The sequence below is a fragment of the Gopherus flavomarginatus genome, chromosome 1, assembly GCF_025201925.1.
Source record: "Gopherus flavomarginatus isolate rGopFla2 chromosome 1, rGopFla2.mat.asm, whole genome shotgun sequence".
Lineage (NCBI taxonomy): Eukaryota > Metazoa > Chordata > Testudines > Testudinidae > Gopherus > Gopherus flavomarginatus.
Genome location: NC_066617.1, coordinates 215,874,017 through 215,901,432, shown reverse-complemented (window position 1 = coordinate 215,901,432; position 27,416 = coordinate 215,874,017). Strand labels below are relative to the sequence as shown.

The 27,416-nt window shown below is 42.8% G+C and overlaps 1 protein-coding gene across 5 annotated transcripts in view; it reads right to left on the bottom strand.

Annotated features, from left to right (window-relative positions):
* RPGR (retinitis pigmentosa GTPase regulator) overlaps positions 1-23,991 on the bottom strand; it is a 119,112-nt gene extending 95,121 nt beyond the window's left edge. Inside the window, exons 1-6 of one of the 5 annotated variants that reach the window (XM_050936553.1) lie at positions 23,931-23,990; positions 17,260-17,354; positions 16,698-16,823; positions 9,229-9,321; positions 5,635-5,697; positions 840-998 (exon numbers count right to left, since the gene is read on the bottom strand). In XM_050936553.1, coding sequence (XP_050792510.1) covers positions 840-998; positions 5,635-5,697; positions 9,229-9,304 — 298 coding nt within the window. In that variant the 5' untranslated portion in view covers positions 9,305-9,321; positions 16,698-16,823; positions 17,260-17,354; positions 23,931-23,990. Of the gene's footprint in view, positions 1-839; positions 999-5,634; positions 5,698-7,391; positions 7,426-9,228; positions 9,322-16,697; positions 16,824-17,259; positions 17,355-18,354; positions 18,375-23,930 lie in introns of those variants that run through there. The other 4 variants (XM_050936554.1, XM_050936552.1, XM_050936555.1 and 1 more) reach the window with 4 other exon arrangements.
* Between the last annotated feature and the right edge of the window lie 3,425 nt (positions 23,992-27,416).

Sequence of the window (27,416 nt, the reverse complement as noted above, 5' to 3'; positions counted from 1 at the left end):
TGGGGAATGTTATGGATGTTAGGCTTATTCCTATCATAGAGTCATAGACTTTAAGGTCAGAAGGGACCGTTATGATCATCTAGTCTGACCTCCTGCACAACACAGGTCACAGAATCTCACCCACTCACTCCTGTAACAAACCCCTAACCTATGTCAGAACGATTGAATTCCTCAAATCGTGATTTAAAGACAGGCAAAGTGGATGCAAAAACCCGTACCACTATCCTATTAGTAACTTCAGGATGGCATGTCTCCACTTGCTTCATCAACAGAATTCCCATTTCTCCTTCCTCCAAACAGATTCTCTATCCCAGCTTTTCCACTCACCCCACTGATTCTCTTCTTTTCCTCCTGCTTTCTCCTATCCCTCTCCCACTCACCCCAACTGAATTTGTCTCCCTCATGATGAATAGAGAAGCTGTTCTCCTATTTGTCTCAGACATAGTCTCATCTGTACAGAGACCCATGTCAGCAACAAGGAGTGGCTGAGGCAAAGAAACGATACAATAATCTTCAGCCACCATCCAGCCTTCTCTGTACAGCAATTCCAAGTTGTGGGAAGCTAGCTCTGCATAAAACCTCCCTAGCTACAGCAGTTCCTGGGGGGCAGTATTTGGAACTAAAACTACATAGGGCTGCTTTGCAAATCTAAGAAGAGCCTTTCTACCACCACATGGACTTATCAAGTCTCCACTGCTAATTACTGCTTTTCAAAAGCAAATGATCATGGTGTAAGGCTTCCATTAGGGTCAATGGGGCTGTCAAAGGATAAACTATGTTGTTAACATGTTTGTTACCTTTTCACGGTATAGGGATTTGTTATTAGCTGTTGCTCTCACCGGTTAGTGCTGCTGATGTGTAAGATCCAGCTGCCAGCTGTTTGATCTTGTACTGGTTGGTAAAAAAACTAATTAGATGAAACGTGCTTCTTTCCTCTGTGTCACCTAATCCCAACTGCCCTTCACTGTTACCTCCAGCAGCATATACATGTCCTCGTTCTGCACATAGAAAAGCATATGTAATATGTAGAGTAAGTGAAAGCAAATCAGAAAGTTTGAGCTCAATTTCTTCCTATAGAAAAAGTATTGCAAAAAAACTGTGCTAACCTGTCCTAAAATATTCTAACATTGATATTAAGGGTTGCTGCGGTATATCCCGAGAAAGTTTTCCTAGGCATTTTTGGATGGGGAGGCTCTAACTGTCTTCCTTTCCATTTTAGAATACACATGCATCTAGAGAAGACTGGGTTTTCCCTCAGCTTGAGGAGAGATGTCAAAAGTGAAGGAACTCTACATACTCCATAGTTCTTTTAGAGCTCAAGAGACATGAAAGCACCTTGGAAGAGCCTTGACTTAAAAATATCTGCAGACTGAGTAATTGCTGGAAAGTCCAGGTTACCAAAGGCAGCTTATAGATAAATGGAAAACTAAAAAAAAAAAAAAAAGCCTTTTAGTAACTAGCTAAAATTAGGGTGAAGTTTGTCACCTCTGAATGTTTTCTTCAATTCTGGTAATCTGATTTTGTTTCTCTATCATATATGTACATAAAAAGAAAGTTTTACATTTCCCAGTTGGACTGCTGCTTGTACATAAAGGTTAAAAAAAAGAGTTTATAATTTAGTTCTCCCTCAAGACACACTACATTAAAAATGTAAAATACATGAAGGATATCAAAAGAATCTGATCTGCTCTGAAAAAAAACTGAAAAACTCTGATGTTACAAAGTATATGAAAATAACTTAGGTGTTACACAGGAATCCCAAGGAATATTCCAATTGAGTAACACAAGATAAATGTTTTACCCTAATTTTGCAGCAGGCCAAGTTCCTCTGAAGACTACAAATCACTATAGGTAAAATTCAGCTTTATGCAGAGAGCTATTCAAGACCTTTGCCAGCCTTAAGTCCCAGATAAACTCTATTTCAAGGGCTTATGTGGTGCACAGGCTTTATGTTGGACTCTTCCTGCAGCTGAACTTCACCTAAACAATTTTTATTGGATTTTAAAATTTAATAAAATTATGTTTGTATATAGAAGCAGCATTACAAAGATGTTTAACATATCACTTGGTATACAGCCATGGACTACTGGTCAGTGCATTTACAAATAACTGGGAAAATATATGCTATCAAAATATATGCTATTTAGTTAATGAATTAAGTTGTATGACTGGTTTCTTATTAATTTGCATTGTCATAATAAAACACTTCAGTCTTGGGGGCCCATTGGAGTAGGTGCTATGTGCACACATAGAAATGCAGTCTTTGCCTCAATAGCTTACAAGCTACTTTAAGACAAAACATAACAAGCAAGTGTGACAAAACTGGAGGCAAAGGGGGAGGCATGGCCAGGGTAACTATATTAAAATCACCTAAATTAGTTATGTACATAGCTTGATGGTTTTGAACAGGGTGGATAAAAATAATATCTTAATTTAAAAAACTTTTTATTTAAATCATTCTTAATTTTTTTATACTGACCTCCTTCTAAAATGCTTTGACATCTACTGATGAAAAGTGCTATAAGACCTAGGTACTATTATTTCAATCAGATTTTTATTTATTTGTTGCTAGTTCTGTATTTTTTTTCTCAATATAGTTTTAAAATTGGCAAAGCTGATGTTTTGTACAACTCTACCCCGCTATAACGCCATCATGGAGAGCCAAAAATCCCTACCACATTATAGCTGAAACCCCGTTATATCGGGATGGGGCGGCAGGGCTCCGGCGATGATTTAAAGAGCTCCACGCTCCAGCCGCTGCGGGGAGCCCCAGGCCCTTTAAATCACAGGTGAAGCCCCGCTGCCACAGCCCCAAGGTAGGGGCGGCAGGGTTCCAGCAGTGATTTAAAGGGCCCGGGGCTCCTTGCAGCAGCCGGAACCCCAGACTCTTTAAAGCGTTGCCGGAGCCCTGCTGCTACCGCGCTATACACAAACCCGTGTTATATCAGGTCGCGTTATAGCAGGGTAGAGGTGTACTTGTTTCTTTAGCTTCCTAATTAAAATAATTTCAGATTTTATGTTTCTTCTACTAAAGAGTTTAAAATTTAAAATGCTCACGTGTGACGAAAGAGATTAGCCCAGGGCCTCACAAACACTTTTAGTGGAAGAACACCACAAAATCGACAAGCAGATAGCCCAGGCTATATTTCCAGGCACCCTCTTCCAATATGGCGAGCCTCCACAAGACAAGACAGCTGAAATGCTTTACCAGGCTGCACTCATCCATCGGGGTTTGCTGTTTGAAGTCAACATGACTTGATCTCCTAAGGCACTTTGGTGCTTTAGAAAATCCCACACATATGTGCCTACATATGGCTCCTACTTTTTAAGAATTTTGATCTCTGTGCACATAACAGTTAATAAACACCATTAACGTACTGAAAGACTAAATAACTTGTGCCAGGGTTAACAATGTTGCAATTTTGTCTTGAAGTGACAAAGATTTAATACCACTAAGAGAAATTATTAAAAATACAGTTTTAGCCCCTGATGTTGCAACATTTATGCCTGTGCTTAACTTTAAGCATGTGAGTAGTCCAAATGAAGTCAGAGGGACAATTCATAAAGCAAAGTAATATACACACTTAAGGATTTGCAGGATCAAAGCCTTACAATTTTGAAATTTTTGTCAGGCTTTTTTTTTGTGCATATAGCAGTTTTATAAAATTCAAATGAGAGCCCACTAGTAGTGGTATTTTGTTTAAAAAGCTTAATTTAGTTCATTATAAACGTTAATGTAAAGTTACAATAGCACAATTTTTCAAATTAGTTGTACAAATATTCAATCCAAATTAATAATTTTTTTAAAAGTGTTTTCTTTAATTGCTTTACCCTGGATCTGAATAATTTAAAAGTAATAGGTGATGGGGTTTGCGAGGCTTTTTGTTTTGTTATTATGAATTGTTATGCATTTAGAGACCAAAATTCTTAAAAATCTGGACCCTAATGTTAGGTTCCTAAACCCAAATTTAGGTACGCATACGTGGAATTTTCAAAAGCAGCCACGTATCTTAGGAACACAAGTCCCATTGATTTTGTTTCTGACTTAGCCAATCTAGCTGATTTCTGGTAAGCATCACAGCAGAAGAGACTCTTGAAGGTGGTTCTGAAGGAGGTGAGAGATGGAATCTCTAGGTTATCCCTCACTACACCACTACCTTGGAAAAAATACTGTATAGATATATTCTTGCTTTAATACTACTTAGCTCATACACAGCACTTTTAATCAATTACTATAGTCATAGCTACAGTATGTATTGTACTTCTAGTGTTGCAAATTTTTTCTGTATTGTAAAATTTCAAAAAAATAAAATCTCATGTACAGTTACTGTACATGTTCTAACACTTTATCAAATGAGAATTGTAACAAGAAGGTTTTCGATTATAGTTCTCACTTCTTTCAAATACATCACAAAACAGTTACAGTATATAAGATCTGTCATACCAGTCTGAACCAACAGTCCATCTAGTTCAGTATCTTTCCACTGGACGTCAACAACACCTTATACTTCAAAAGGCGGCAAAGAAGCTCCAGAAGAGGGAGGATGGTCTAGTGGTTAAGGCACTAGGCTAGAACTTGAAACATGGGTTCAATTCCTTGCTCTACTATGACTTCCTGTGACACCTTGGGCAAGTCATTTAGCCTCGCAGTGTCTCATTTCCCCAGCTGTCAAACGGAGATAAGCACACTTCCCTATCTCACAGGGGTGTTGTGATGGATAAATACATTAAAGTTCGTGAGGTACTCAGGTACTATGGTGATGGGGCCATATAAGTACCCAGGATAGATAAATAGATGCTTCCAGGTGTACAACACCACAAAAAGGGCAGGGGAAAGAATTTCTTTCTCAACCCAGGGTTAATTAGCTTGTGCCCTGAAGCATGAATTTTAAATACCCTTAATGTTATTTTAACATGCGTAACAACAAATGTTAATGGTGGTCATAAAAATTATCCAGCCACAGTACCTGTTTCAAGTTGTAAATCTGTACCTTGTTCAATTTGATATAGTCAGTCCTTATTAAAGTGTTCTGTTATATTGTAAGAATAATTTACTATAGCCTGAGTTCACACATATATTAAAACCTTAGTAAATCAACCACTCTCTTCATATCACTGTAGGCTCCAAACACTGGTGCCATATAGAGGGTAGTTCCTTTCTACAAATGTTAAAAACATATCAATCCTTGCATATTATGTCTGTAAAATGAAAGTGCCAACTTCTAAAGCTTAGCAAACTAATTTCTCAAACCCAATAGTGGGAGATAGAGCATATTGCCTTTTAGGAAGACTAGAAGAGGGTTCTAAAGATTATGTGCTGTATATCCAGACCTTTTCTGAAGTTATATGAAAGCGTTATCCTCACATCAAAATCGGGTAGGAGGAAATTCTTCAAGCCGGCTGTTGTTTGCCAATTCCTATATACAATTCCTTTATAAACACCATGGCATGGAAAAGCTATTTCAGGAATTCAGAGCAGAGAATACATGACAATTGGTTGAATTTTCACTGCTATGTTTTTCCCCTAGATATACATAGGGGGCTCCCATTATAGAATTAGAACTATGCATGAAACCCAGGGCAGAATTTTCCCTTAAATATTTCCCTAGTATGTAAATAATGTAGATTACATACCTGTGTAAACTAAAGTGTGGTTTCTCCCGCAAGCAGCAAGTTTAACTTTTTCTGGTTTTAAAGCTATGAATTAAAGTCAGAGAATAAGTTTACAAACAAGTTGATAGTTACATTTGTTAAACAACACTTTGCAATCTGCATATAGTCATCTGCTCTTTTCATATTTTTACCAGAAGCAGGTAAAGTTACATTATAAACTGAACACTCTAACCTAACATTTATCTTTATTTCATAAGAATGTGTCAATCAAAATCACCCCGGGTAAACAAAAATAGAAAGATTCCTCAAATGTTTGTAGCTGCCATTTATATTAACTGCATGAGCGCTGATATACCACAGTCAACCAGATACCACATTTTACCATGGTAAGATAACCCTTAGTAGACTGCAGCAAGTTGAACTGGCAACGATATGGGTGGCACTTGCTCCAATTTTCAGTACTTAAATGATGTTACTACCTCATTATTTTCCTTCTCCCGCCATTTTGTGTCCTTATAATCACCCAATTCTGTTGCCTCCTACTACCCTACCTTTTCACCCCCACATACTAATTCTCTATTGTTTTTTTCTCCCCCTGGCTGTCACGTTCTACATCACCCTCTCAACTGGTCACATTAACCAGTGTAATCACCAGCTGTTAGCAGCAAGCATATTGTGGGCTGGTGCCCAGAATAAGCAGTGTGGCTGCAGGTAGCAACCTCCTTCTACACTCACCATCGTCCGCGTGCACCCACGCACACCCACATTCCTCCTCTCTCCGTCCCTAGTGCTTTTGAAGTGAAAAACTGAACCGGGGGGTGGGGGGAGGCAGCTTGTCATGGGGAAGTGTTTTGGTAGAAAAGAGGGAAGAAAAAGGGGCATTCACTCTCCTTTAGTAACTCCTCCCTGTTTCAGAAATAGAGAAAAATATTTATCCCCCTGTGACCTCTCACCTTCTATTTCCCAATCTCTGCCCCTACAACCTATTTACCACTTACCCTACTATCCTTCTTACTGTTTCTCTCTACCTTGTCCACACACCCCATTCACAAATTGATTTTATTTCCCGCAGACCTCAAACCTACCAACCTAGGGCATCTCCCTCCTTTTTCAGACCCTTCTCAACCTCCACCAACTCCAAAACATCCCCATCCTGCCAGACTGACAGCCGTTCCACTTTCTACCCAGTCACTCCACCGCTCAGACTTACCCCCTCAACTCAGAACCCTTTCCCACCAGTCACCCAGGCTTAGAACTGTCCCACACAAACAAATCCTCCCTGCTCTGGACCCTTTTCCATCCTGCCCAACACCCACCAACACCATACAGTAGAACCTCAGAGTTACGAACTGACAGGTCAACCATACAACCTCATTTTGAACTGGGAGTACACAATCAGGCAGCAGCAGAGACCAAAAAAAACCAAACATGCAAATACAGTACAGTACTGCGTTCAAAGTAAACTACTAATAAAAAAGGGAAAGCAGCATTTTTCATCTGTCTAGTAAAGTTTCAAGCTGTATTAACCCAATATTCAGTTGTAAACTTTTGAAAGAACAATGTTTTGTTCAGAATTATGAACATTTCAGAGTTACAAACAACCTCCATTCCTAAGGTGCTCGTAATTCTGAGGTTCTACTGTACTCAAAAACCACCATGCTCTTCCGAGCCCTTTTACTTGCTGCTGCACCTGGAAAAAAATGGAAGTACTGTATTGTGGGATCACAGAGCATATGCAGAGAACCCTAGATTCTGCCTCTTTTAGATATGGAGATTACCTGAATTAGCTCCTGAGAAGCCTGGATTCTCCCCATATGTACCTCCTCCCTCTGCTGCGTGCCATCTATAGCCTGTAAGGCCAGGAGTATCCCCATGGCAACCAGGTGTATGGCACCTTACCTGTAACATAGCTAAAACATGTGCCTGTAACATAGCTAAAACAATGAGGAGTTCTTGTGGCACCTTAGAGACTAACAAATTTATCTGGGCATAAGCTTTTGTGGGCTAGAACCCATTTCATCAGATGCATGATGCATAACATAGCTGACGGTTTTGGCATTACTGATAGAGTTTACCCTCACTGCCCCACAAGGATCATCTGGTCCTCAGCAAGCCCAGGAAGGCACTCTCTCAGAATTGCAACAGCAACATGCTACTACTGCTGCTTGGCCCCAAGCAGGACTTGAGCAGGGAATTGTTGCCATCCCATTCCACAGCCAACTATCACCATGTTGGAGTCACATCTGTCCTTTCCACAGCTGGCCACTACCAAGGAGAGTGAAAAAACTGTCCGGCCCAGCCCTACTCCCAGCCCTCCCCACTTCCTGAAAGGAGGAGCTTTGTTCTAGGATCTCCTGGCTCTCTCCATTGCCTGCCATAGTCTGAGAGAAGCAGCAAAGGGAGAGCTCCCACTCTATCTTACCCAAGGCAAGAATCAACCCCATATCCTCACATGGCTGTTGACCAAGGAGGTGAAGATCCCAGTGATCCTGCTCTCCCCTCTGTCATCAGCCTGAAACAGGTAGAAGGAGAGAACAGAAGCAGCAAAGGGCTCTGGAAAGATGTTTGGGGCAGAAATTAATTTATTCCTGGATGAAACGGGTTTGAACAGGCTGAATAATCTGTATTTGATGATGGGCAACTGAACAAATCTGATGACAGAGAGCAAGAGAGTTAATTTATTTGATGGTTGAGAATGATGTACTGATAATAATGGGGTGAACTGAGAGAATAAATTTTTTGATGGGGAAAGAATTATTGATCTGTTAGAGAAGGTAGAGCTGGCTGGGAGAACTGTAAGAGTTTATAATGGAATGACAAATTCCATAATCTGTAAACAAGCATGGGTACTTATTTCATTCCTTCTTTATTTAATGATGTGTGTAGTGGATGTGGGTGAAACCATTAATGGCTCTGCTTTTTTTGGACACCTTCAGGTATTTACTCAAAAACTAGTAGGATGGATAGTGAGACAAACTCTCTGCTAGGGGTTGCATTGCCACTACATGCATCCGATGAAGTGGGTATTCACCCACAAAAGCTCATGCTCCTATACGTCTGTTAGTCTACAAGGTGCCACAGGACTCTTTGCTGCATTGGCAGAAGGTTACACATAATGATATTAGAGATACAAGGTGGGTAAGGTAATATCTTTTATTGGACCAACTTCAGACCTGAGGAAGAGCACTACGTAAGGTTGAAAGCTTGCCTCTCTCACCAACAGAAGTTGGTCCCATGAAAATATTACCTTACTTGCCTTGTCCCTCTAATATCCTGGGACCAACATGGCTACAACAACAATGCATACATATAATGATACTTTCTCTTGCTGTCTAAGCACCAAACAGCACTTCAGTGATCAACAGTCCAATAACTTCCCTGCATATGGAATGAAGTTGGACAGAAAGAGAGGACACTGAATGGGAATTCTTAATGGGTCTCCAAAAAGATCAGATTCTGTGTATCTTGAGTAGTCCTCAAACTCCCCAAGACCTAGAATCGTGAGGTGACAGAAGATCAAATAGGGACCTTGTATTTAATTTGGAAATTGATACTATAAATCACTTTTTCATTCAAGCCATCTATCAAAAAGCCAAAGAAGAAAAATAGACAAACCTTTTACACAAGTTGGCTTGTTGATAGTATTCTTTGTTCCTAGTCCTAACTGGCCCCAGTTATTGCTGCCAAACATGTAAAGTTTACCATTTTCTGCAAAATAAAGACATCAATGGGAACGCATAAAAATGTTTGAATATAGAGCAACTTTACAGCAGATCATAATTAAGGATGGCCATCAACTCATGGCACACAATACATTAATTATTAAAGCTTTTTGTAAGGAAAATTATGAGAGAAGTTAAATATTCTTTATTTTACAATGAAATTGTTTAATACTATTTAATACTTAACTAACAGACTATTTTCAAAAATATAGTCAATTACAATACACATAGATGGAATTGATTTTTTTTCTACAAATTAATATCGCAGGCTTGCTCTGTAGTTGGTCAGCCACAGCTAGTAGTGAGAATAGCTTAAATAAAAAAAAACAAAAACAAAAGAACAGCTTTCTCCATAACAAAACAGTTTGCTTTGTTATCCATAACAGCTTACTTTGTCATCCATAACAAAACAGTCTCAGACACTTTTTAGGATATGGACAATTGAGACAAATTGGCAGTTGTGAAAGCATTTTTGAGGCCATATTCTACACTTTTTATGATTATTTTTTGGCAGATATCTTCAGTAATATCAGCCAAATTTTAAAAGGCACTGTACACAGAGATCTGCCAGAAAACCTGCATTCAGAAGAGGGCACATAAGAGGATCTATGGATCAGGAAACATGGTCTCCCTGCATCTATTTACACAGCAACAGTATGGACACATGAACAACCAGATAATTCTAGATAGGAAAATGAGTAATCTGTGCAAGTGACTGACGTAAATCAGAATAGGGTGCAAATACTCCCTCCACATTTGCATGCCTGCATTTTGTATATTTTATACAATGTCCAGATTCTGGCCCTATTAAAGCACTGGAAGAAGTTGTTTGGAGATGAAGTGTTGTTTGTTTTGTTTGGGTTTGGTTTTGTGTGTGTATCAAAATTTTCCCTGCGATTTCTACAGATGTATGTGCACAATTTGGCCTGTGGGAGGGATTTTCCAAATGTGAACTTCTGCAGAACATTGTTTGTATTTAACTTATATAAATATGTTCACATATTGTGTGACTTTCTCCTTGAACATGTGTCTGCTGTATACCTTGTTCCCAGAAGAATGCATTCTCCTGTGAATTAGATTTAGCATCTGGATGTAATATTTACGGTGGGATACATTAAAAACCTCATACAATCAGACAGTTCTGTAAGCCTACAATGTAAAAGCTATACTACAAAACTTAGCTAAGAAGTAATGCCAGAATCACATTTTTCAAGAATGAGTTTCTGATTAACTTTATGGGCTCAATCATTACAAATACACAAGTGTTTTCATACAGGAGATCCACAGATTGAGGGTAGAAGTGTAGCAGATCAACAATTTGAAAAACCTAACATCATCCTTTTCAGACACACAGAAGATAAAACAGCTGCATTTGACTGTTTTCTCAGTGCTTATAACATTTATTTTTTTTAAATGGTGATCTTGTGTAATACCATGGACCAAATTTAGCTAAGCTGGCATAGCAAGGTGTAAATTGCAATACCTGCTCTAGCAAAGTTCCTTGTATACGAGGGTATGTCTACACAGCAGCTGCGAGGGTATGTTTACACAGCATGTATGTCCTCTCAAGTGGACATACATGTACAAGCTCTGCTGGAGCTAGCATGCTTAGAATAGCAGTGTGGCTCTGATGGCACCGACAGTGGCTCTTGCTAGCTGCATGAGTACATATCCAGAGGTCAGGGAGGACTGTAATCAGGTGGCTAGACCAAGCTGCTATCCTTGCCACCGCAGCCACAGTGCTATTTTTAGCATGCTGGCTCAAGCAGAGCTAGTGAATGTATGTCTATCTGAGCTGCGAATCATACCTTCTAGCTGCTGTGTAGACATACCCTCCAGAAGAAGTTCACTCCCATGTGGAAGCACTGCCTTTTCCTCAACTCATTCACAGTGCTTCCCAAGGGGAGGAGCAGAGTGCACTCCTGCTGAAGCACCACAAAGCTCTTACAGCTGGGGGTTCATCAGAGAATGGCCACGTCAACTGATTTTTCAGCTGCCTTAGCCGCCTTGACTGTTAAAACCAGCACTGCTCACACCCATGATCCCGCACGTACACCCACCTAACTTATAGCTGTTTTGTGCTTCAACGATCTGGTTCCCCAGTCAAGGTTCTAAGTTTGGGTTACAGAAACTCTGACTATTTCGTAAGTGCATAAGTCAGTCCGTTTTCATTTTTTAAATACCATAGAAAAAGCACTTATTCTATATTACAAACATTTAGTTTTTAAAAAAAATTTAACGTCACTGTAGCGTTTTAAAACCTACATAATTCTTAACATACAAACTCCAAAAACAACTGTTGGGAAGGGATTTTTTTTGGTAATGGCCACCCTTTCCTAATGTAATGTCTTGCCAATAAAGTTAGAGAAGAATAAAAATAAAAGTTTAGCTTATCAGAAATGTTAAGTAGTAAATAGAAATTATTTAATAAAACTTCTACAACCTGAAAAAATACTTTGAAGTTTTGGTCAAGTATAATTAAATTGCAGTATCACTTTCTCTGAAGTTAGACTGGAAAAACCCTGCTGTGCAGTAAACGCTTTGGTTTTTCACTACAACATATTTTGCAGTCTGTTATAAAAGCATAAAAGCATTTTAATCATTAAAACACTTGTTTTTCACAAATCCCAATTTCCCCACATGCAAACTATAAGCAGTCTAGCAGGGGACTGACAGGATATCCTCAAACACCTATATAACAAGTAAACATTTAAGCAACACAGAAGTAAAAAGGGGGAACACCTATTTCAAATGTCCTAGGGTGGCAGATGGGGAGAATTCTACCTCAGAATAAAAACCCACTCTGAAAATACCTCATGAACTTTTTGTATCAAAATTCCATTTCCTATTTTTTTAATGCTGGCATTTACATGAGATGAACTGCCAATGTATTTAATGACATGATCATCAACTAAACTAGTCTCTTTTGCATTAGTTCAAACAAGACTCTAATTCTTTTTTGGTTACTGCTACTAGCATTTCAAAGAAACAAAAATGAGATTTTTATTAAAAGTGTGTTTACTATGTGCCATCAAAACTTCTGTGTGGTTGTTGTAATTTACTGTACAGTAGTAGCATTTATTAAAATGTTTTGGGATTGATTTGTAGGGCTATTTTCCATTCAAACATAATTTATAACTCCAAAAAGTTTTAATTTTAGACATATACCATCTTGAACATTAAGTTTCAGACAAAGCAACAAAGAATCCTGTGGCACCTTATAGACTAACAAACGTTTTGGAGCATGAGCTTTCGTGGGGGTGAATACCCACTTCGTCAGATGCATGTAGTGGAAATTTCCAGGGGCAGGTGTGTGTGTGTATATATATATATATATATATATATATATATGCAGGCAAAACTAGAGATAATGAGGTTAGTTCAATCAGGGAGGATGAGGCCCTGTTCTAGCAGTTGAGGTGTGAAAACCAAGGGAGGAGAAACTGGTTTTGTAGTTGGCAAGCCATTCACAGTCTTTGTTTAATCCTGAGCTGATGGTGTCAAATTTGCAGATGAACTGAAGCTCAGCAGTTTCTCTTTGAAGTCTGGTCCTGAAGTTCTTTTGCTGCAGGATGGCCACCTTAAGGTCAGCTATAGTGTGGCCAGGGAGGTTGAAGCATTCTCCTACAGGTTTTTGTATATTGCCATTCCTAATATCTGATTTGTGTCCGTTTATCCTTTTCCGTAGCGAGTGTCCAGTCTGGCCGATGTGCATAGCAGAGGGGCATTGCTGGCATATGATGGCATATATTACATTGGTGGACGTGCAGGTGAATGAACCGGTGATGGTATGGCTGATCTGGTTAGGTCCTGTGATGGTGTCGCTGGTGTAGATATGTGGGCAGAGTTGGCATCGAGGTTTGTTGCATGGATTGGTTCCTGAGCTAGAGTTACTATGGTGCGGTGTGCAGTTACTGGTGAGAATATGTTTCAGGTTGGCGGGTTGCCTGTGGGCGAGGACTGGCCTGCCACCCAAGGCCTGTGAAAGTGTGGGATCATTGTCCAGGATGGGTTGTAGATCCCTGATGATGCGTTGGAGGGGTTTTAGCTGGGGACTGTATGTGATGGCCAGTGGAGTCCTGTTGGTTTCTTTCTTGGGTTTGTCATGCAGTAGGAGGCTTCTGGGTACACGTCTGGCTCTGTTGATCTGTTTCCTTATTTCCTCGTGCGGATATTGTAGTTTTGAGAATGCTTGGTGGAGATTTTGTAGGTGTTGGTCTCTGTCTGAGGGGTTAGAGCAGATGCGATGGTACCTCAGTGCTCAGCTGTAGACAATGGATCGTGTGATGTGCCCGGGATGGAAGCTGGAGGCATGAAGGTAGACATAGCGGTCGGTAGGTTTTCGGTATAGGGTGGTGTTAATGTGACCATCACTTATTTGCACCGTGGTGTCCAGGAAGTGGACCTCCCGTGTAGATTGGTCCAGGCTGAGGTTGATGGTGGGGTGGAAGCTGTTGAAATCGTGGCGGAATTTTTCCAGAGTCTCCTTCCCATGGGTCCAGATGATGAAGATGTCATCAACACTACACTAACACTGGAACAAATCAACATACCCTTAGAGCCCCGACCAGGGTTATTCTATCTACTATCCAAGATCCACAAACCTGGAAATCCTGGATGCCCCATCATCTCGGGCATTGGCACTCTCACTGAAGGACTGTCTGGATATGTGGACTCTCTACTCAGATCCTATGCCATCAGCACTCCCAGCTATCTCCGTGACACCACTGATTTCCTGAGGAAACTACAAAGCATTGGTGACCTTCCAGAAAACACCATCCTAGCCACCATGGACGTAGAGGCTCTCTACACGAACATCCCACACACAGATGGAATACAAGCTGTCAGGAACAGTATCCCTGATGATGCCACAGCACAACTGGCTGCTGAGCTCTGTGCCTTTATCCTTACACACAACTATTTCAAATTTGATGACAATATGTATCTCCAGATCAGTGGCACTGCTATGGGCACCCACATAGCCCCACAATATGCCAATATTTTTATGGCCGACCTGTAACAACACTTCCTCGGCTCTCGTCCACTCACACCCCTTCTCTACCTACGCTACATTGATGACATCTTCATCATCTAGATCCATGGGAAGGAGACTCTGGAAAAATTCCACCACGATTTCAACAGCTTCCACCCCACCATCAACCTCAGCCTGGACCAATCTACACGGGAGGTCCACTTCCTGGACACCACGGTGCAAATAAGTGATGGTCACATTAACACCACCCTATACCGAAAACCTACTGACCGCTATGCCTACCTTCATGCCTCCAGCTTCCATCCCGGGCACATCACACGATCCATTGTCTACAGCCAAGCACTGAGGTACCATCGCATCTGCTCTAACCCCTCAGACAGAGACCAACACCTACAAAATCTCCACCAAGCATTCTCAAAACTACAATATCCGCACGAGGAAATAAGGAAACAGATCAACAGAGCCAGACGTGTACCCAGAAGCCTCCTACTGCATGACAAACCCAAGAAAGAAACCAACAGGACTCCACTGGCCATCACATACAGTCCCCAGCTAAAACCCCTCCAACGCATCATCAGGGATCTACAACCCATCCTGGACAATGATCCCACACTTTCACAGGCCTTGGGTGGCAGGCCAGTCCTCGCCCACAGGCAACCCGCCAACCTGAAACATATTCTCACCAGTAACTGCACACCGCACCATAGTAACTCTAGCTCAGGAACCAATCCATGCAACAAACCTCGATGCCAACTCTGCCCACATATCTACACCAGCGACACCATCACAGGACCTAACCAGATCAGCCATACCATCACCGGTTCATTCACCTGCACGTCCACCAATGTAATATATGCCATCATATGCCAGCAATGCCCCTCTGCTATGCACATCGGCCAGACTGGACACTCGCTACGGAAAAGGATAAACGGACACAAATCAGATATTAGGAATGGCAATATACAAAAACCTGTAGGAGAATGCTTCAACCTCCCTGGCCACACTATAGCTGACCTTAAGGTGGCCATCCTGCAGCAAAAGAACTTCAGGACCAGACTTCAAAGAGAAACTGCTGAGCTTCAGTTCATCTGCAAATTTGACACCATCAGCTCAGGATTAAACAAAGACTGTGAATGGCTTGCCAACTACAAAATCAGTTTCTCCTCCCTTGGTTTTCACACCTCAACTGCTAGAACAGGGCCTCATCCTCCCTGATTGAACTAACCTCGTTATCTCTAGTTTTGCCTGCATATATATATATACACACACACACACACACACACACACACCTGCCCCTGGAAATTTCCACTACATGCATCTGATGAAGTGGGTATTCACCCACGAAAGGTCATGCTCCAAAACGTCTGTTAGTCTATAAGGTGCCATAGGATTCTTGGATTCAGACTAACATGGCTACCCCTCTGATACTTAAGTTTCAGACAAGGATTCCTATTGACCTTTACTAGTTGCATTCAGCATTGCTTCTCAAATAACTAAGAACTCTCCAGGTTCATTTTCATTTCAAGCCCTGATTATTTCCACTACATAAATTTTCTCTATTTAAGAATAGTTATTAGATACTGTCAGTCTCAGTGTTCTTTTTCAAGTTGATCAAAATCATTTTGATAGCTGGGGGGAAGGTCTTCTCATTGATCAGTAACCGGTTAAAAGCCAGGATACAAAGGGTCGGAATAAATGGTATGTTTTCATGGTGGAAAGAGATAAACAGCTGGTCCCCCAAGGATACACACTGGGACCTGTGCTGTTCAAAATATTCATAATTGATCTGGAAAAAGGGGTAAACAGTGAGATGGCAAAATTTGCAGACGATACAAAATTACTCAAGACAGTTAAGTCCAAAGTTGACCAAAGAGTTACAAAGAGATCTCATTAAATGGGTGACTGGGAAACAAAATGGCAGAGGAAATTCAGTGTTGATAAATGCAAAATAATGCACATTGGAAAACATAATCCCAGCTATACATACAAAATAAGGAGGTATAAATCAGTTGTTACCGCTCACGAAAGAGATCTTGGGAACATTGTGGACAGTTCTCCGAAAAAATCTGCTCAGGATACCAGGCTAGATGGAACATTGGACTGACCCAGTATGGCCATTCTTATGTTCTTATTTTGATCCGATGCTGTCATTTTGCACTAAAGACGCACTCACGTGGGGCACCAAGCATCTCCTGTTTAGTGTGCTCAGAATTTAACTCCCAGTGACTTCAATGGGAATGAAGGCACTCCTTCAAAGAATGGGGGGAGGGGATTGTTTGTTTATAATACTACCACAGACATGATACTAAACCATACATTTACAAGCTGTGTATTACAAAACATGTTCCTTAAGCTGTGTAGATACTAACCTGTAACAATAGCAGTATGTTCATCTCCACATGATATATACAAAGGCTTGTCATTTTTAAACCAAAACTTGCTAGGAATATTTTCTGCAAATTTGCTTTTTCCAAATGTGAAAACAGCACCTGATTCTAAAACATAAATAAAACAGTTTCAGTATTAGTGCAAATTAGTTCTACCTCATTTATCCAAAATAGTAACTTCCCATTAATCCAAGCATCCTTTTTATTTTCCACTGTCTTTTTATAATTCTTTAATTCTCTTCAAGCTCTGGTGGTTTGTCTCAGTCAGCTTCCTCAAGGCTACCATTTTTCGGATCACATTTTCTTCCCTCCATTCCTTCCTAGTCACATGGGCTTTGCTAATAGATTAGATCCACAGATGTAGATATATTTTGCTTTAAGAATATAACCAAGTTCTTTTGTCCTTTACCACTATCCTCTAAGAAATACAGCAATATTGCCACATGTAAGAGGGCTTAAAAAAAATGAAAAATTTGACACAAAAAAGTAAAACACAAAAAGCTCATCCTGGAAGCAGGTTGAGAAAAAAAAAAATCTCACTTACGTTTACACTTGAATTCAAACAGGTTTTCCAAATTGGATTAGACAGAGACTGAAAAGGTTGACAGGCTCCAAATCTGACCACTCTTCCTCACTCATCTGAAAAGATACATTTGCTCTAAAAATTGCCCCCTAAAAGCAAGTCTCTCAGCCCTTGAAAACAAGGGCTGCCAAAACCCACTTGCATTTTAAAATTATGATCTTAAAAAAAAAAATCCAACCCTAGAGATCTTTATTTCTAACACTCTCAGTTCTTCCCACTTCGAAGAGCAAAAGTCTCAAGTTTATTGTGTTAAAATCATGTAGCATAAGTGCTTTTTTAAACCTTTTAAATAATTAGAATGCACTCTCTAAGTGCAAAATATTAGAGTATCTCAAAAGGCTTTACAAACATTTATGAATTAAGCTCTTACCATAACCTTTGAATGTGAAATAAATATGTTATCATCATAGCATAGGTGGGGAAATGGACATTTAAATTGAAGCATTTGCCCAACATCATGCAGGAAGACTGTGACAAAGCCAGAACCAGGACCAGAACTCAGATCTCCTAACTGTGAGTCCTGTGCTTTAACCATTACGCCATTCTTCCACAAAAAGAATTTTCATTGTTTTGAAAGGTGAAAGCCCTATACATACAAAACCACACACCCCTCATGCCTATACACACATATACATACAGTAATGGATGAAGTAATATTCATGACTTTTCCTGTAAAATACTGTCATATAGTCCTAGAGATATTGGTTACACTGAAAATTAATAGACATCTGTAAAGCTGCATTTCTTCCTATTGTGCTATTTCCTCCCAACATTCCCAACTTTGTTTCTTAGCTTCAATTTCTAATGCTCAACATTTAAAGTCTTCTTAAAGAAGTTTTCCCTGCATTTAGGAAGAATGTGCTTATTTTACACATCATTTTGTTCAGGATACGTTCCAGAACTGCATCTGCTGCCCACAGAGCTTTGAGATTTTCATAGCTTTCTCTACTGAAAACTAGCATTAGTGCAGGAGAATGAAAAAAGGGGGAAGGGGGTCCAGTATCCACCTCCACTGCAGCTACCGCTGGCAGCTCAGAGCTCCAGCGGCCCCATTACCTGCAGTAGATTGGAGCTCTGAGTCCGGTCCCCCTGACAGCTGGGATCTGCAGGGGCCCCACCACCACCCATAGCAGCTCAGAGCTCCAGGGCCCCCACCAGCTGACATCTTCAGCCCCAACTGCCCTGGGACAGAAGCAGAAAATGTCATAGAATACCTGACTTCCATGACATAATCTTAGCCTTAATTATAGATGACAATTTCCTAATTCAAAAACTGTTGCACTCAACACGGAGGAATTCTTTATTAGTCTTTGTCTAAATAGAATAAAGAGAAACTGATCGCAGAACTAAAAATGTATGGTAGCTTAGATACAAGTGATCATGACTTGATCACAATGATAATGTTCCAACAGAATAAAGTCCAGACCAGTAATATATATACTTGGTGCTTTAATAGGGCCAGTTTCACAAAGTTGAAAATAATTATGAGCCAAATCAATTGGGAGGATGAATGTAATCAAAAAAATGTGAATGATAATTGGGAATCATTTAAGAACATTTTACAAGAGGCCCAAAAAAGCCACCAATTGAGGAAGAGGGACATACTGATTTAAAAAATGACCAAGTTTAGACAGGAAGTGAAGGCAGCTATAAAAAAAAATTAAGTATAAAACAAATGGAAGAATTGGGAAGTTGATGGTAATAAATATAAATCAGAAGTAAGGAACTGCATAAAACTGATAAGGGAAGCAAAGGTACACATGGAGAAATCTATGGCCTGCAGAGTTAAGGCTAATAAGGAGTTTTTTAAAACTATATTAGGAACAAAAAGAATTCTGACAATGGTATTGGTCCATTACAAGATGGAAACAGTAGAATTATCAATAATGCAAAAAAGGCAGAAGTGTTCAATAAATATTTCTGCTCTGTATTTGAAGAAAAAACAGATGATATAGTTTCATCGTATCATGACAACACTCTCCCCATTCCACTAGTATCTCTGGAGGATGTTAGACAGAACCTACTAAAATCATACATTTTTAAAACAGCAGGTCTAGATAACTTGTATCCAAGAGTTGGCTGAGGAACTTGCTGAACTGTTAATGTTGACTTTTAATACATCTTGGAGCTCTGGGGAAGTTCCAGAAGACTGGAAGAAAGTTAATATGTCGGATTTTAAAAACAAACGGGATTACCCGAGTAATTATAGGCCTGTCAACATGACATCAATCCCAGGCATGATAGTGAAATGGCTGATACAGGTCTCTAATAAAGAAATAAGGAGGGTAACATACTTAATGCAAATCAATATGGGCTTATGGAAAACAGATCCTGTTAGACTAATTTGAGATTTTCTTTATGAGATTACAAATTTGGTTGATAAAAATAGTTTTGGTGTAACAGACAGATTTCTGTAAGGTGTTTGACTTGGTACAACACAAAATTTTGATTAAAAAATAGAATGATATAAAATTAACAAAACACATTAAATGGATTAAAAATGGCTAACTACTAGGTCTCAAAATGTGATTGTAAACGGGAATCATCACAGAGCGGGTGTGTTTCTAGTGGGATCGGTTGTTGGCCTTGTGCTATTTAACATTTCTATCAATGACCTGGAAGAAACCATAAAATTGTCACTGGTAAGTATAAAGATGAGCAATCTGGAGCGCTTGGTCAACTGGGGACAAGCAAACAATATGCATTTTAATACAACTAATGTATATCCCCAGGAACAAAGAACATAGGCCGCAGGTACAGAATGGGGGGCTCTATCCTGGGAAGCAATGACTCTGAAAAAGATGTGGGGGTTCTGGTGGACAACCAGCAGAATGTGAGCTCCCAGGATGATGATGTGTCCAAAACGGCTAATGCAATTTTAGCATGCATAAATAAGGGAATTTTGAGTAGGAACAGAGAGGTTATTTTACCTCTATTTTTGGCACTGGTTCGACTGCTGCTGGAATACTATGTCCATTTCTGGTGCCCACAATTCAAGAAGGATGTTGATGAATTGGAGAGGGTTTTGAGAAGAACCACAAGAATGATCAAAGGATCAGAAATTATGCCTTATAGTGATAGACTCAAAGAGCTCACTTTGTTTAACTTAACAAAGAAAAGGCTAAGGGTGATTTGATTACAGTCGATAAGTATCTATCTGGGGAATAAACATTTTATAATGGGCTCTTCAATCTAGCAGAGAAAGAGATAACATGATTAATGGTTGGAAGTTGAAGCTAGACAAATTCAGGTTGGAATAAATTTAACAGTGAGAGTAATTAACCATTGAAACTATTCACCCTGGGTCCTGGTGGACTCTCCATCACTTGCCATTTTTAAATCAAGACTGACTGTTTTTCTAAAAGATATGCTCTAGGACAGGGGTAGGCAACCTATGGCACAAGTGCCAAAGGTAGCACGTGAGCTGATTTTCAGCGGCACTCACACTGCCCGGGTCCTGGCGGCTCTGCATTTTAATTTTATTTTAAATGAAGCTGCTTAAACATTTTAAAAACCTTCTTTACTTTACATGCAACTATAGTTTAGTTATATATTATAGACTTATAGAAAGAGATCTTCTAAAAACGTTAAAATGTGTTACTGGCACGTGAAACCTTAAATTAGAATGAATAAATGAAGACTCGGCACACCACTTCTGAAAGGTTGCCGACCCCTGGTCTAGGAACTATTTTGGGGAAGTTCTGTGGTGTGTGTTATACAGGAAATCAGATAAGATGATCACAACAGCCCCTTCAGGCCTTGGAATCTATTAAAAGTATCTTTTTTCACTATATCCACAGTGCTACTCTTGAACTAATAAATATTAACCAAAAGTGTGGTCTTAATTTTTGCCTTTGTACCCCTACAGAGAGGTGTCCATTTTCCATGTCATTTCGATATGCTTAGACCAGGGGTGGCCAACCGAGCCTGAGAAGAGCCAGAATTTACCAATGTACATTGCCAAACAGCCATAGTAATATGTCAGCAGTCCCACATCAGCTCCCTGCCCTCCTGCTCCCAGCGCCTCACACTCATCAGCAGCCCCACCAATTAGTGCCTCCCCTCCCTCCCAGCACCTCCTGATCAGCTGTTTCCTTGGTGCAGGAGGCTCTGGGAGAGAGAGAGAGGAGCGAGGGCACCGCAGGCTCAGGAGAGGAGATAGGAAGGGGTGGAGTGAGGGCAGGGCCTGTGGCAGAGCCAGGGGTTGAGCAGTGAGCACCCCCTGGCCCATTGGAAATTGGTGCCTGTAGCTTCAGCCCCAAAGTCGGTGCGTATACAAGGAGTCGCATATTAACTTCTGAAGAGCCGCATGTGGCTCAGGAGAAACAGATTGGCCACCCCTGGCTTAGAGTGATTCCCTTGACATTAATACCAAGGTACAGGTGTTTGCCAAACTGACTAGTAGCATATTTTGTTCTGTTAGTAAAAGGTGTTTTTTTTCCGGCATGCTGGGAGAACAGGAGGTGCCAGTAAGTGAAAAATGCTGGTTAACTAAGAGGGAGGGAGTTTGGGTGCAAGCGGGGGTGCGAGGCGCAGGCTCTGGGAGGGAGTTTGGGTGCAGAAGGGGGCTCGGCACAGCAGGTTGGGATACGGGAGAGGATGCAGGGTGCTGGATCCGAGGGGGTGCTCCTCTCAGGCGGCTCCCTGCAAATGACAACCTGTCTCAGCTGCTCCTAGAAGGAGGTGTGGCAGACAGCTCCGCATGCTGCCTCTGTCCGCATGCGCTGCCTCCGCAGCTCCCACTGGCCACGGTTCCCAGTCAATGGGAGCTGCGGAGCTAACACTCAGGGTGGGGGCAGTGGACGGAGCCACCTGCTATGCCTCTGCCTAGGAACAACCAGGACAGATCGCCATTTGCAGGGAGCACCTAAGGTGAGTGCTCCCCAGATCTGGCACCCCGTACTCTCTCCGTGCCCCAACCTGCCGCCCTGAGCCCCCTCTCACACCCAAAATCCCTCCCAGAGCCCGCATTCCACACCCCAACCACCCACTACCGGCCCCAAACCAACCAGACTATAAACTGGAATTTCAATGAAGATTGGAAATGTCGGTTTATAGAGCTTTCCGGTTGGTGATGCACCAGATAAAACAACTTTCACTGTATTCTCAATTAAATACACACAAAAATGGCAGAGGTAGTCACAATTGGCACAGCATCAGGTAATCACATCATGAAACACATATACTTCGAAAACTTATTTGATGCTAAATTTAGCAATTTAGTAAATATCTTCATAATATTTCCCAGGATAACAATACAACTTGTAATACTAAAACAGGGTTCAAAAAATAACTAGATGAGTTCATGGAGGAAAAGTCCATCAATAGCTATTAGACAGCATGGGCAGGGATGCAAAACCATGCTCTGACGTGTGCCTAGCCTCTTTGCCAGAAGCTGGGAATGGGCAACAGGGGATGGATCAATTGATGATTACCTGTTCTGTTCATTCCCTCTGGGGCACCTGGCACTGGCCACTGTCAGAAGACAGACTATTGAGCTAGATGGACCATTGGTCTGACCCAGTAGGGCCGTTCTTATGTTCTCAACACATAGCAAGAATACTCAGATATTTTAGCTCCAATTGACATTATTATAAAATGTCATAGACTAAGCCACATTCTTTACCAGCTGGAAAATTGCCAGGATAAGATTTTAAATATGTTTTATTAGTTTCCTAGGACAATATTTTCTTTGCCTAAATTATTTTTTTCTTTCCTAAGCACATTTTGTACATGACAGCAGTTTGCTCTGCAATCAACACTATTTTATTTACTTGGGGGAAAAAAACATAGAATAAACAGCTTTATATGGAATTACATAAGGAACACCATACCCGGAGGGCCCAATGGTCAGCCGGGGCGGATACCTTTCTTCAACAGAGGTGAGTGTGATGCATTTCAGAAAAAAGCATTAGAAGACTAAATCCATATAATTGTGTGCTACTATGATGGGGGGAGGGGCACTTGCATGTAACCTCAGCCAGAAGTTATCTTATGATCTGTAGCATTAAAACCGATAAACCTAGAAGGATATCACTAGTTAGGATAAAAATGAACCACCTATAATAGGGGCTGCAATTCTTACTAGCTCTCAAGAGGACACTGTATGGCCCAAATTGCAAAAGGTAAAAACCAAACATGCAGCAATGAGGTATCACTAACTTCTAACAACAGCCTGCAGGTTGGCCAAAGAAAAGTACCAGCGTTCCACCCGCGAACGCCCCGGGCGGGAGAACAGCTGGGCCTGAGCCGGGCGCGCCCCGGGGTGTGTGTGTGATTGTTGTACCCGCCCCGCAGCCCCCGGGCAGCCCGTACACGGGAGTCGGGATCCTTCCGCAGAAATACTCAGACACCGCGGCCCCGGGGAAGCCGGGGAGCGGGGTAGGGGAGTTTGAAGCCCAGCGGCGAAGGCACCCGGGCGGGAGGGGCGCGACACACACACCGGGCACGGGACGGGGCAGCCCCGCCTGCAGGAGAAATTTGGGGCCCGGGCACTTTGTTCACCCGGAGGCTGCCCGGGTTCCGAGGGGGCAGCTCGCCCGTGCCCCGCCGGGGGACACGCACAGCCCGCGGCGCCCCCGCCTGGGTCACAGCGGGCGGGCGAGGGACCCCCACCTCCCAGGGACACTCACCGGGCACCGGCTCCTCCGCCTCCCCCATGGCGGCTCGGGCTCCGGCGCTGCGGGTGGGAGGGGGGCCCGGAAGTAAACAAATCTCCTGCCACTAGCAACGGGAGGCGGGCCCGGCCACGGAGAGCCGCGCGCGCCCCTTGCAGGCAGCGCTGGGCTCGGGCCGGGGGCTCCCGGATTGTCCGGCTTTTGTCACCGGCCCAGCCCCTGGCTCGGGGCGGGGGATGAGGCGGGGCTGGCTGCAGGTTTTCTGCCGTGCTGGGCTCTCAGGGGAGGTCTTGGCTGCCCCGTGAACCCCGGCTCCCAGCCACGTGCCTGCCCGAACCTCGCTCCTGTCTGCACACAGCAGCCCCGGGCCCTGAGCTGCCGTGGTGCAGCCCTGGCTGGCTTAGTCACCCCGCAGGGCAGTTAGGAGCCAGGCTCCATTTTAACTGGGACTGCGGCCTGCCCTTGTGCTGTACGCGTGCAGAGGGATAATGCCAGAGCTGATTAGGGTGACCAGATAAGAGGGAGAAAATATCGGGACACATGGGGAGAGGGATCTGCTGGTGGAGCCCAAAAAAAAATGGAGGGGGGCCTATCAACTGGGAAAGAATCCCACTCAGAACATCTCTGTACACAGAGCCCTGGCACATAGTCCCAGCCACACACTGGGGCAGTGCAGAAACAGGGATGGCACAGTAACACGTGTTACCAGATGATCAGACCCAGGTACCATCACCCATATTAACTGTGCAGAGAGCAAAGAAAAACCTGCAGCTGGCCCATGCTGTGTCAACCAACTTGGGCTAACAGTTTGGGCAGTTTCATTACTGTTGTAACCCTTCTGCCCCTCTGAGTTGACAGCAACAAGGGCCGGATTCAGTATCCAGGGGTTCCGTTTCAATGACACAATGCATAACCAGCTCAAGCCCCCACCCAGTGACCTGGGAAAATCTTACACACATCCCTAGGTGCCTCAGAGAGGCAATGCTTCCCCTCTCGCAAGCACAGAGTCTCGGTGTAGCAGAAAAGGTTTAATTACATGAGATAAACAACAAGCACTAAATTGGGAAAACACCTCAACTAGAGTTCCTAGACCAAACCGTGAGCAAAGACCCACCCCAGGGAATTGGGCTGTGTCCTTCTCCCTGGGCTCTTGAGTCCAGCAACCCCCAAATCACCCACAGTCCCAAAAGTCCCACAATCCAAAAGTCTCTGTCCTGGGTCAGTGCAGCCCCAAAGTTTGAGAGTCTATCTGCAGAGGTCCCTCCCCCCAGCCTGGGTAGAAAGGGGCACCTTACGTGGTCTGGGGCCAACTGCCTTGCCTCTCCGTGGGGTTCTGCTTCCGCCTTCTCCACAAACTGCTCCGCTCTACCAGCCACTCCACTCTGCTCCTCCAGCCATCCTCACAAACTGCTCCACTCTGCTCCACCAGCCGCTCTGCTTCACCAGCTGCTCTGCTCCACCAGCTGTCCCGTGAGCTGCTCCATTTGTCCCCGCAAACTGCTCGGCTCCACTTGCTCCGTGGGCTGCTCCACCCGTCCCACAGCTACTCCGCTCTGCTCCACCAGCTGTCCCGTGATCCGCTCCAGTCATCCCCACAAACTGCTCCATTCCGCCAGCTGCTCTGTTCCGTAGTATAGCTTCAGGCTCCCCCACTAGTTAGTACAGTACTTAGTGCTCTCAGCTCAGTAATTTCAGCTCTTTAGTGATTTCAACTCTTAGTGATCTCAGATCGTAGGGGAGCCCCAGTGCTAGTGCACCATTAGCCCAAAGTGAGTTCAGCTCAGTAACCTATATCAAGATTCTTAAGGGAATAAAAAATCAACTCTGGCATTCCACACTGGAGAGAGGAGGGGGTGGAACTGGTGCTTCTGGCTCCACAAGGAGACTGCACCACCAGGCACAGATACCTGTCCCCAGCCCCTCTCAATTCACTGGGTTTTGGAACCCATGTCCCTTGTCTAGCAAGTACCACCCAACTGAGGTTGAGTCATTTCTGTCACAAAGCAGTCCCACAGCTCAGCAGCCTGGGATGGGGTAGGCGTGCCTATGCAAATACACTCTCTGAAATTCTTTCCAGCAGATGTCAGGGTAGAGCTCACCCTGACTCTGCTTACATCATAGACTCATAGACTCATAGACTCATAGGTCAGAAGGGACCAATCTGATCATCTAGTCTGACCTCCTGCACAAGGCAGGCCACAGAACCCCACCCATCCAATTTTATACAACCCCTATCCCAGGATTGAGTTTTTGAAATCCTCAAAAATGGTTTGAAGACCTCAAGCTGCAGAGACACCACCAGCAAGCGACCCGTGCCCCACGCTGCAGGGGAAGGCGAAAAACCTCCAGGGCACCTGCCAATCCGCCCTGGAGGAAAATTCCTTCCCGACCCCAAATATGGCGATCAGCTAAACCCTGAGCATGTGGGCAAGAGTCACCAGCCAGCACCCAAGAAGGAGTTCTCCGCAGCAACTCAGTACCCATCGCATGCAACATCTCCCCGCAGACCATTGAGCAGACCTGTCTGGTGGTAATTCAAGATCAATTGCCCAAATTAACGATCCTATCATAACATCCCCTCCATATATTTATCAAGCTTTGTCTTAAAGCCAGGAAAGTCTTTTGCCCCTACTACTTCCCTCGGAAGGCTATTCCAGAACTTCACTCCCCTAATGGTCAGAAACCTTCGTCTAATTTCAAGCCTAAACTTCCTAATATCCAGTTTATACCCATTCGTCCTCGTGGTTACATTAGTACTAAACTTAAATAATTCCTCTCCCTCCCTAACGTTAACCCCCTTGATATATTTATATAGGGCGAGCATATCCCCCCTCAGCCTTCTTTTGGCCAGGCTAAACAAGCCAAGCTCTTTGAGTCTCCTTTCATAAGGCAGTTTTTCCATTCCTCGGATCATCCTCGTAGCCCGTCTCTGAACCTGTTCCAGTTTGAATTCATCCTTCTTGAACATGGGACACCAGAACTGCACACAGTATTCCAGATGGGGTCTCACCAACGCCGTATACAACGGTACTAACACCTCCTTATCCTTGCAGGAAATACCCCGCCTGATGCATCCCAAAATCGCATTTGCTTTTTTAACAGCCGTATCACATTGGCGACTCATAGTCATCCTGCTATCAACCAGTACCCCAAGGTCCTTCTCTTCTTCCGTCGCTTCCAACTGATGCGCCCCCAACGTATATCCAAAATTCTTATTATTAGTTCCTAAATGCATGACCTTGCACTTCTCACTATTGTATTTCATCCTATTTCTATTACTCCAGTTTACAAGGTGGTTCAGATCTTCTTGAATAGCATCCCTGTCCTTCTCCGTGTTAGCAATACCCCCCAGCTTCGTGTCATCCGCGAACTTTATTAGCACATTCCCGCTCTTTGTGCCAAGGTCAGTAATAAAAAGGTTAAATAAGATCGGTCCCAAAACCGATCCTTGAGGGACTCCACTGGTGACCTCCTTCCAGTCCGACAGTTCACCTTTCAATA